Source organism: Camellia sinensis, chromosome 9 (assembly GCF_055761805.1).
Source record: "Camellia sinensis isolate YWXY chromosome 9, ASM5576180v1, whole genome shotgun sequence".
NCBI lineage: Eukaryota > Viridiplantae > Streptophyta > Magnoliopsida > Ericales > Theaceae > Camellia > Camellia sinensis.
This window is the reverse complement of record NC_138969.1, coordinates 151,158,891-151,170,343: the sequence shown is the minus strand read 5'-3', so window position 1 is coordinate 151,170,343 and position 11,453 is coordinate 151,158,891. Positions and strand designations below refer to the sequence as shown.

At 32.2% G+C, this 11,453-nt stretch overlaps 1 protein-coding gene across 1 annotated transcript; it reads right to left on the bottom strand.

The window, feature by feature from the left end:
- Positions 1–4,639: 4,639 nt before the first annotated feature.
- LOC114285336 (prohibitin-1, mitochondrial) lies at positions 4,640–9,621 on the bottom strand. The gene is made up of 6 exons (XM_028228387.2): positions 9,413–9,621; positions 7,706–7,880; positions 6,145–6,261; positions 5,592–5,762; positions 5,131–5,343; positions 4,640–5,042 (listed from the first exon to the last, which is right to left on the bottom strand). The coding sequence occupies exons 2-6, from the start codon at positions 7,868–7,870 to the stop codon at positions 4,842–4,844; spliced, it is 867 nt and encodes a 288-aa protein (XP_028084188.2). The 5' UTR covers positions 7,871–7,880; positions 9,413–9,621; the 3' UTR covers positions 4,640–4,841.
- Positions 9,622–11,453: the final 1,832 nt, after the last annotated feature.

The following is an 11,453-nucleotide window of genomic DNA, read 5'->3' as shown; positions in this document are numbered from 1 at the left end:
TATTGCATATACATTCATGTGATGTTATAGTGGCATAGTGGAGGAAGTGTTTGGTTAAAGGTTTAGAATGTGAAAGGGTCAGTGGTTCGAAACTCAGAAAATGCAAAAAAAGAAGGTTTTTTTTTTTTTTTCACGGAATACCTTTGGCGACTAAAATTAGTCGTCGCCAAAAGTGTTGCTTTGGGCGACTAATCACTTTGGTCGGCGATTCATGGCTATCAGCGACTAAAATATTAGTTGCTGAATGTATAATTTCCGAAAGTGTAATTCACTATTGGCGACCATCAATTTCGTCGCTGAAACACCTGTTTTTGCCGACTAAAACTTGTTTAGTCACCAATACCTCTGCCGACTAAGTACTGGCGACAAAATGGGCGACTAAAAAATTTAGTCGCTGAATCTGAAAAATCCACTTTTGGCGACTAAAGAGGGACTTTTGGCGACTAAAAATTTAGTCGCCAAAGGTGATTTTTGTTGTAGTGCTAGGACTTACACGAAGAATGCCTAGCCAAGCTAGGGCTTTCATGACTAATGCTTAACCGAACTAAGGCTTACATGAAGAATGTCTAGCCGAGCTAGTACTTTCATGATTAATGCCTAGTCGAGTTAGGGCTTACATGAAGAATGTCTGGTCGAGCTAGGGCTTATGACAATTGTGGGAACCAAAATTAACATGGTATCTTGGCACTATCATGCTATTTTGTTAGGCCATGATGGTTGAGGTAATTGATGGATATCTCAACTGAGTGAGTGGACAGAGGTTATCACCCAATTATGGGGCACACTCCTATCTAAAATGGAGGAATAATCTGAATCATTTATCATCTTGCTCACTATAAGGTTCACATTCCAGTACAATGAGGTACACAATTTCTCAGACAAAACACCATACTTCTATCTTCATCTTTATGAAACATCGTTCTTAGGCGTAGGAATCCCGTCCGGCCTTCATCAGAAGGGGCACTAACTGTGTGGCATTTTATAGATTTATGGGTGTGGTTCATTTCTTTGTTGATATCTTCAACAACACTGGGTTTAATTTTTTTCCCTACACATATCATCAAGCTTTTCATTTATTTTAATTTTGCAGTTCACAATTAATGTTTTATGACTTTAGAATGTGTTGTATGATATGGTAGAATTTATAACACGCCAAGCCACTAGTTTAAAATTGCCAAAACACTCACACCAACTCAATGGTTTTGTGGTCATGCGAGTTGTTGACAACCTTTAGGTGGCGTTTGTTTGGAAGGATTTAAATATGGATTAGAATTGATAGTTCATCCGGATTAATAATCCGTTGTTTGATTGAAATTTTTTGCATCAGACTATGAATCCCAAATTGATGAGCCGGGGGGGACACAGACACAATCCATAAGATAATTCAACCTATGAGATTCGGTAATGAAATTACATTTTTGACCCTCTATTATTTAATATCTTTTTAAAAATAAAATTTATTTATCAAATTATTTATACTTAATTTATTTATTAAATTATTTATACTTAATAAATTTATTTATTAAATTATTTATACGATTATACATAATAAATTATTTATACTTAATAAAATTTATTTATTAAATTATTTATACTTTATTAAATTATTTATTTTAATAATATGGTCTTAATTATACTTAGTAAAGTAAAAAATTTTAAAATCTCAACTACAAATTAAAATAAATTTATGTAATTTTTATTAATATTCTATTTATTTAAAGTTCTAGCAAAAAAAAAAAATAAAACTTATAATTTAGATTTAATATTCCTATTATTTAGTAAGTAATTCAAAAAGGCAAAATAGTCTTTTAAGCATTTATCTTTATCCATAATATCCCAAACAAACACATAATAGTTCAATTCAGACATCTAATCCCATAACTAAACAAATATAAGATACAAATCAATCCAACCAAATAGTCCGAGGACATTGTATTCCATGACTAACAATCCGCTGGATTACAATCCCCCTTATCCAGTCCGTCCAAACAAATATGCCTTTAAAGTACAATTTGATTAAGATTATTTCTCCCAAACCACCTAAACTAACCCACGCACACCCATTAAGAGAGAAAAAGCAAACTTTTCCAAAATCAGAGGGCTAATTAGCACCCCTTCACTTTTAATTGTGGCATTCAACCACTTTTACTTTAAATCAAGTTGCATTGTTAATTTTTCATCATCTAATGTTAATAAGGCTAATAAAACTTGTCATGTGATCTAATCCGATTTTTTTTCGTATCATTTGCACTTGCACTTTCTTTAATATCTCATTTTATTTTCCAATTTCACTAAAATCTCACTCCGGTTCCTCCACTCCAATTTCTATCAGCCTCATTAACGGTAAATAAAAAGAAATGTGATTTTGGTGGGTATAGAGCTGTTGCGTAAGCCTCATCAACTTCAAGCCAAATTGAGTACAAAATATTGTCAAATTTTAACAGTTCCAATAACAATTGCATTACAGCATTTTCTCTTGTCCTTGTCCAACTTAGCAAGAATTAGAGCAGCTACATTAGATACTGAAATATGAACAAAATATCTCTTCTGCTTCAAACCAAATAATCATCAAGACAGTTAATCCCAAAGGAGCCCTTTCCAATTGCATGAAGAAAAACTGAATTTAGATTTTTTTTGAGAGAGAGAGAGTGAAAGAAGTCAACAATAATTAAGATTAGTGTAATGCTATATAAAAAAAATTTATATATTAAAAAAATCATTAAAGATAAGTATTTTTTCAATTGAAATCATTTATAAATATCATGAAAATTACATTAAACTGAATCATATGTGAGCCCAATACCATCATAGCCTCAATACAATAAAGAACCCTAGTAGTAATAAGAAATAAAATAAAAATCTTTTGACTTTGACAGTAATTAATATCCTTATAAATCTTGACAGTCACAGTAAATAGAATCCAAAGGATTTTAATGAAGGGTCATGCCATAAACAGAGCATGTTATGAGAAGTAGAAGTACAAACCCCTTGATATCCTAATTCCCAGTGCCCTCCGGAAAAATAAATTAGTGTGCAAAGAATACACAAATTTTAATTAGTTTAAAATGATAGCCTCAATATTCAAAAAGAGTAATGGGCACAAATCAAAGTGTGGATCTCATTATTTTTCACAAATCAAAGTGTAATGTTCACACTCCAGAAGCGTGTGAACTAAATCAGACTCGTGTCTTTCGGCACCTCTCAATCAAGGGCAACAAAGCGATTGTTGTTACACTACAATCCCAAAATGTTTTGGCAAAAATTCAAAAATTTAGTTGGAAAATATTTTTGTGTCGAACAAAATATAAGTTAATTTTAACAAACTTAAGTGGAAATTATTTTTGGCATTAAATGAAAAGGCCATCACCCCCACCAAAACACTACCATCGTCACCATGACCGTCACAAAATATTTTTTATGGAAAACATTTTACCAAAAAAATATTTTATTGCCAAAACAAACAGTGTAAATGTTATATGGAGAGAGGAATGACCACAAAAATCCTAAAACATAAATCTTTCCACCATTCCTGGTTGACCAATGTATAGACAAATCTACACATTGGTCAACCAGGGCATTTGGCCAAGTGGTTGTGTAACACCCTTTGTGTGTGAGGTCTCAGGTTCAACTCTTATGGAAATGAATTTGATACTCATTGTGGTGGTATTTATTTCTCTCTCATAATGGGAATTGTTGTTGGGCTTGGACTTAGAAAGCCATGCTTGGTAGGCTTTGTTTACTTTTTACCTATTGTGGGCTCGTAATCTGTTTGATGATGTACTATTTCTCATACTTATAATTACTTTCTTATTGATTGAAAAACTAAACAAATAATATACATTGGTCATGGCACAACTTCTAATCCTCACCAAAAATTTTACCCACATCATTAGACAATGGAAGCCGGTGTTAATTTCAACATTCATCGGCATTTACCAGGGAGTTTCAGAGCCTCATTATCTTTACATGAAAATAAAATCAAAGTTCTAGATTACTAGTTAGTTAAGATCAAATATGAACAAACAATCATAGAGAATGTAATAATAATAATAATAACAAAAGAAAGACATCCAGAAACCACTGTCATTCACCAAGACACTCTTCTGAAGCAATGGTTCAAGAATGTCAGCACACATATTTTCTAAAAAAAATTTCTTTTGGTTTGGTACGTAACATTTGTCGAACTGCTTTTGGCAGTTTTGGTAGCATAGCAGGTGCATACGAGAAAAAACACCCCGATGCTTAAAAAATTGGACAAGGGTAAACAAAAACTGACAATATTATACCAGCCTACCAGAAACCACATTTTAGATGGATAACTCTCTTAGTATCAGCTCCAGCACATTCAAATCGCATATTTAATCCAAGAAGTCATCATGTCTTAAAAATAACGGTAGTGCTACATGGACTAATTAGTGTACCAATACTAGTTATGACATTATTATTGACCCCACTCATTATACAAATTACAAATACCAAAAACCTCTTAAATGATGCCACATCATCAATTGGTATATTAGTTAGTACACTAATTGGTGCATATAACATTATTCTAAGAATAATTAAGTTACCATCTAAAAAATGAAGTCAAAAGCAAATCAAATTTCACACTAGCAAGAGAACAACAGACCAAGGCATCTTTGCAGATTGAAACCAAGTTTCATTTTCACCATTCTTCAATGTTTGCAGCACATATTTGTCCTTTGTTTTAGTATTAGCATATACTATAAAGCAAGGAACAAGGCACTTCAGACATACCTTGAATTTTTCCTATCTAGTCTTAGCCATCAAACAGAAAAATGTATCACTGGAAGAAGATGCAAACCTTTGACTTCTATCTTTCACTTCTTTGTACCAGACGTGCTTCCTGAATTCATCCCCTGAAGGTTCAGCAAAAGTTCATCCGAGTTTAAGAACAGACGGTTGGCAGATTTAGATATTGTCTGTGCAATATCCCGTGCAGCTTCAATTTTCCGGAGTGTAAGAAATGACTGATTCTTGGAAACAGCTTCGCCAATCAGTTGAGCACTTTTGGCTTCACCCTGGATATAAAATATTTTTGACAACAATATGAGAGAAAGAGAGAGCTCATATAAACATACGGATGATGTTGAAAAGCACTTCTCTCACCTGGGCTCTAATAATAGCACTTCTCTTGTCCTGCTCTGCTTTCTCAACAACAAACTTGGCCCTCTCAGCTTCTTGTGCAGCAATTTGTTTTGCTTCAATTGCAGCAGTAAACTCCTTCCCAAAAGTTAGGCCTGTGATAGACACATCGTCCAGGGCAATGTTGAATGCAGCTGCTCTCTCTGTCAATATTTTTCGAATTTCCCGACTAACAGCCTGTAAACAACAAATCAACAATGAGGTTAGAGAAAAAAAATGATCTACTGAGTTTTTAATGGACAATCCGAAGAAAGTTGTGAACTGTCTATAGGAACTCCAGGAACGGGATTTTAATCATTATTGAAAAAAAAAATAAAATAAAATAAAAATAAAAATAAATTTGACCAAGAAGATTCCAAGGCAGCAGCAATGGAATGAATTTGCAAAGAAAAAGGGGAGGGGGGGGGGGGGAATGTCTGACTGACCTCTCTCTGAGTGATCAGTTGGCTTGCATTGTATTGCGCAACCACGGCTTTCAGTGTTTCATGAACTATAGAAGGCAGCACTCTCTCATTATAGTTTTCACCAAGAGTGCGGTAGATTGTTGGCAACTGATCTGGCACAGGGCGTGTAAGGACACGAAGAGCTATCTTAACCTATTCAGCACAAATAGCAGGAATTAAATACCAGAATAATTAAAGACAATCGACCTCCTAGCATATAGCAATGCTAAATAAATATTAATGCAAATAATAAAGCCCAGATCAAATAACAAGAATCAAATCTACAAAAGCGATTTAGAAAGATCAGAATGCTTCCATAAATTAACCTCCTTGACTACCATATAAAAGTGAAACCTTATTTCGAGGCACGTAATTCTTTTTATCCAGGCTTCAATCAAGAGTTCAAACACTTTTAAATTTATGAAGAGATCAAGTATGCCATATCTGGAAAAAGTCACTAAAATAAACCAGCAAGTTTTGTTGTCATTTTATTTTGTGCATGATAAATATAAGAAAATCCGTAAAACAAACTTACCATTTGGAGATCGTGACTCCCCGAAGAGCTCTCAACAAGATTGGGACGTGCACGAACATCATAAACAATAGGCCTTTCAAACCAGGGAATCATCAAATGTGTTCCTTCAGGATAAACCTAGACACATTTTATGTTAGTGCAAGCACAAAATGATCCTGTTTGTCAGAATGAATTTAGATAGAACGCAAGTAAATAGAGATACTGATTCTATATCACTGAATAAGTAACCCTTTCATAGTTAATAATATCATAAAATAAAACGTAAGTGGATATAAAATAAAAATGAAATCATGCTTCTCCATTTTATGTGATACCTTGCTAAAATGCTAACTTCAAAATACACAAACCCGTCACAGGTAATTAAAATAGCCTTTGGCTCATGCCTAAAAGTACAATCATCAAATGGGAGATGAACCTCATGTGCCAAAACAAGGTTGTACATCTTGACGTTCTTATATTACACCAACAAAACAAAGGAGAATCTTATTACAAATTGGGACTTAATTAAATGTTATGAGCATAGTTGTCAAATTGAGATTCGAAACATGAATTGAAATGCCTTTTATTGAATCGCAAATCGAATCGAATCGAATCGTGAGTCATAAAGATTCAATCACTTTTTCTAAATTACTTAGAAAAATTTATCTACACACTTAGATGTTAAATATATCTTATAAATATGAAATATTCAGACTTAAATCAATAAAAATATTGTTTCGAATGATGATCACATGGTCTGATAGGTAAGAATAAGTACAAAAAAATTCCATCTAAAGAAAATCCACTGCACAATGTTTATAACTTTATATAGAAGTGATCAAAGTATAAGACAAGGCCATATTTGAAAATAATGGCCCCTATAACTTGCATTAAGTTGAAAGCACATATTAAATGGGCAAAATTTCACAAATAAACAAAACAATAGAACCAGGGCATCTCTAGTTGATCAATCTTTCTCAATAAAACTGCTTGTTATTAGACATACCTATAGAGATGTATCCCTCTGCCAGAAAGGACTCCAATATAATGTGTGCGCCAAGTTATTGAGAACATAGTTTCATCAAAGCCATCAAGAGTGCATTTGCTTTCAAAAGTAAAATAACATAATAGACCTGATGCTTTTTGAAATTACAGATGCATATCCTATTGTAGTTTCTCATTCACTATTATGGCAAAGTAACGGACTAATGTTCCGTTTCCACAAGACAGATTGATCTAGGAAAAGAATATAGGGGGTATTGAATGTCCATGATGCAAACAAATGACTTCCAATATATTAAAGAACAAGAAAAGGAAAATAAACAAACATTATTTTCAAGGTCAAACAATTTTGATACCAAGAAGACGCAAGGATGGATGCCTATGTTTAATAATATAGGGGGTATTAGGGAAAAAGAAAAAAAACTAACGAGGAACCAAAACAGAGTTTAAAATTGAAAGCAAGTATTTCAAAAAGGGTTTCTGGTAGAGTTTCAAAAAGGGTTTCTGGTAGAGTAGAACCAACAACTTATTTTGGAAACCCATAAACTTAGAAGAAGCAAACTGCGAGGGTAAAGTTTACCTTGTCTTTGACACCAACAACACGGTTGAACACAACAGCTCTATGGCCTCCCTCGACATTGTAGAAACTGTTATAAGCAGCATACAGACCAATTCCTCCAATAAGCCCTACCTTAGCCAAAGCAGAAGTTGCCCCTGGCACCTTGGGGATATTAACATTGCTCATATCTGTATTCCTGGGAGGATGAGAAATGTGGTATCCAAAACCAGAAATTTAATTAAGTAAATTACAAGTTTTAAAAGTAACCTTACAGCCCATATACGAGGAATGAGATATAAATAGACATAGCAGCAGACAGGAAAACAGAAAAATTGGCACTAGGATAATAGAGATTTTTTTTCGTTGTTTTTTGATAACTAGGTGTCCGGGCTATTTAATTCATTATTATTCCCAAACATTCCTCTCATATGAAGACAAAGCACCAAAAGGGTATGAAACAATGAAAAATAACTTCGAAAATTTGTAACTAATCTAGGAAATAGTGCAACAAAACCAAGGAAGCCAGTAAATTGGAAACAAGTCAAACAAATTGAGTTCACAACTAGCAAGCACTTGCTTACTCTTTCTGTCACGAAAACAGAAGTTTAATAATGAAAACCAAATTAAATGAAATTTAAGAATGAAAATCTAGTTGAAGCAATACAAAGTTGTTTGCCAGTTCTCTTGTATGCAAAGACTTAACTGGTGCATTAGGATGTTAGACAGAATTTAATTTTGTATAGAAAAAAATATAAAGAAAAAAGAACATCAGCCTGAACAGGGGCATAGTTATTATTAGATGCAAAGCAATGATGTCACAATAATGGCAGAGTTCATGAAAATTCACCAGTGGCTCCGTCATTATAAGTACAGTTTCGATTATTAATAGCCCTGCTCTGGATAAGGAAATATGTTAAATGTCCATAAACCACAAGGGAACCCTGGATTCATATTTGGGCAACTAAGGCTGTGTTTGATTCATGGATTTGGAAAGGGATTTGAAAAAGTAAATGGAAAAGATAAGTGAAACATGAATAAAATATAGCTATATTTCACACTTATTTCATTTTGTTTTTCGAATCCCTTCTCAAATCTATGAACCAAACACACAGCCTAAATGATCTTTAATAAGAATAATTACAAGCTAAACAACTTCAAGGAATAAAAACAGCAAAATCAATAAATGATTTAATCATCTTTCAGATTTTGTCAAGGTAATATTTGATTGCCACGAATCATTTCACAAAAAATACAAAATCATTAGTGACTATTCTTGCGATTAGGTCGGTCCATTCGATCAAGGTAGAACTATATGTTATTGTGTGCCTCTAAGCTCTAATCAATCATCTAGTACATATATGATATCATCTTGAAATTAGCAAGTAAAAGGCTCCAATTACAAATTTAGCATTTCATCAATAATACCCAAATCATATTAAGTTCATACCCAATTAAACAACAAGGCACACAATCAATTGACATTCAAATCAGGTTCATAACAAACATTTGACTTATATATATACACATACTGATACATAAATGCATTATGGAAAATGTGAACCAGGAAGGAATGTGATTACAGAAATGCATTATGCATCATGGTTCTCTATAATCATATAAATGGTTTCACGCTATAAAAATGACATTAAACACTAAATTTCAACATACAATGCACAATGGAAGACGATTCTAGCAACACAATGATGAAATGTAAATATGAAATCTAACCTCCTCCTTCTTCTTCTTCTTCTGTAGAGAGAGAGAGAGAGAGAGAGTGAGAGAGCAGGGTTTAGGGTTTATATTTTTTTGAGCTTTCTTTTGCTTCAAGTTATAATAATATCACAAAAGGGCCCTCTATTCATGTTGAAATATCAACAGCTGCCCCTACGGAAAGGGTGGCTATCGTGTTGAATTGAGTTTTTGGGGAAATTGTAATTAAAAATTTTAGGGTTTGAGTTTTGTGACAAAATAAACTCTTGATTTTTTAATTTTTATCATAAAAGGCTTTCAAAAAATAAAAAATTCAAGTATAAATGTTTACATTAATGCTGTGTTTGGTTGAGAAGGGATTTGGAAAGAGAAATGGAAAAGGTAGGTGAAATGTGAATAAAATATGTATGTATTTCACATAGTTTCACACACCTTTTCCCTTTCCCTTTCCAAATCCCTCCTCAAATTCTCCAACTAAACACACCATAAAAGTTTAAGGAATGATTAAAGATTTTTTTTTTTAATTTTATTTTATAGGAAGGAATGATTAAAGTTATTATGATTAATATTAGTTCAAAAAAAATTCGTTTTTTATATTATTATTGTTTCCGGTTAATTAATGGGTTTTCCTCTTGAACCAATTTTCTACTCTATCATTGATTGTTATACTATTAAAAATTTATAAAAACGGAATATAATTTCTAAAATTATAAGGAGCATTTCATATTTTAAGAAAATCTCATAAAATGTATTTAAAATTTAGGATAAACTACAATTATAGTTCCTAAAGTTTAACACTTTTTCCATTTAAGTCTCTAAAATTTTAATTTTGTCAATTAAGTCCTTTGGGTATTAAATAAAAATCAATTTAGTCCCGAAGACAATAGAAAAATAAAACATAAGCCCAGTAGTTATATAAAATTGTTATAAGGTACGAATTTTAATTTGTTGTTACTTAATTATCCTCTGATGTATATTTTAGAATTTGTTTCAAAGTATAATTTCTCAATTTTGCAAATATTAATATTGCATTACAAATAATTATTGAACAAAATAATAATATAATCAGATTGTTAATGAAAATCTTAAGGAAAATCAACTTGTAATTATACATAAAGTTTGACATATATTATTAGATAAAAATAAGCAGCAAACTCTTGTAAAAGATCAACGATAAAATAATACAGATAATTATCTTTATCCTTATTAGGGGACCTCTCCCAGAGAAATTTTTGAATTAATACCGCTAGAAGAACAAAATAATGAATCTAAGTAATTATAGCCTAGAATTATAAATAATGGTCATAATAAAATTAAATATAAAATAATATTAAAAATAACTACAAAATTAGATAAAATGAATAATTATGTATTAGAAGTATTAAATAACCATATAATAGAAATAGAAAAAGACTTACATAAGCAATTAGGATTAATTAGTCTTGGCGAAATATACCAGTTCTAAAAACACATGCACAGAGAATAATTAAATTAACAATAAATTGCAGGAAAATTTGGCCAAATGTCACGTCCCAAAAAATAATACAAATAATCCATTCCATAAGATTTATGAACATAATAGAAATGACATCCTTCCTTTCATCAGAGTTTATATTACAAAAGGTATTACATGCATTATACATTCATAAATGTATATCCTGGATCTATAGTATGTAATATTAGTTAATAACAATAGAATAAATGCCCTACGGGCTTACATCTTTCTAAGACATAACTTGGTTACAACAAAAGAAAGTGTCATAAGCTCTATACATTTAAAGCCCTTGGCTTAAATAAACATTTAAACACAAAAATAACAAAATAATTGAGTCTTCAGCTCCTAAGTCCTCCCAAGCTATGTCCTTGGAGGAGGCATGTCGCCGGTACCTGAAAATGGTTTCCCAAGTGTCACGACCCAAACCCGCCCCTGTAAGTTTAGCGTCGTAACCGGGCAATAATTCTTGGATTACCAAAGGCCTCTTAACATAATAATGTATAATTAGGGGTTGCGGAAGCAAATACATAAAATATTCATAGTCCATCGAGTTGTGAAGACATG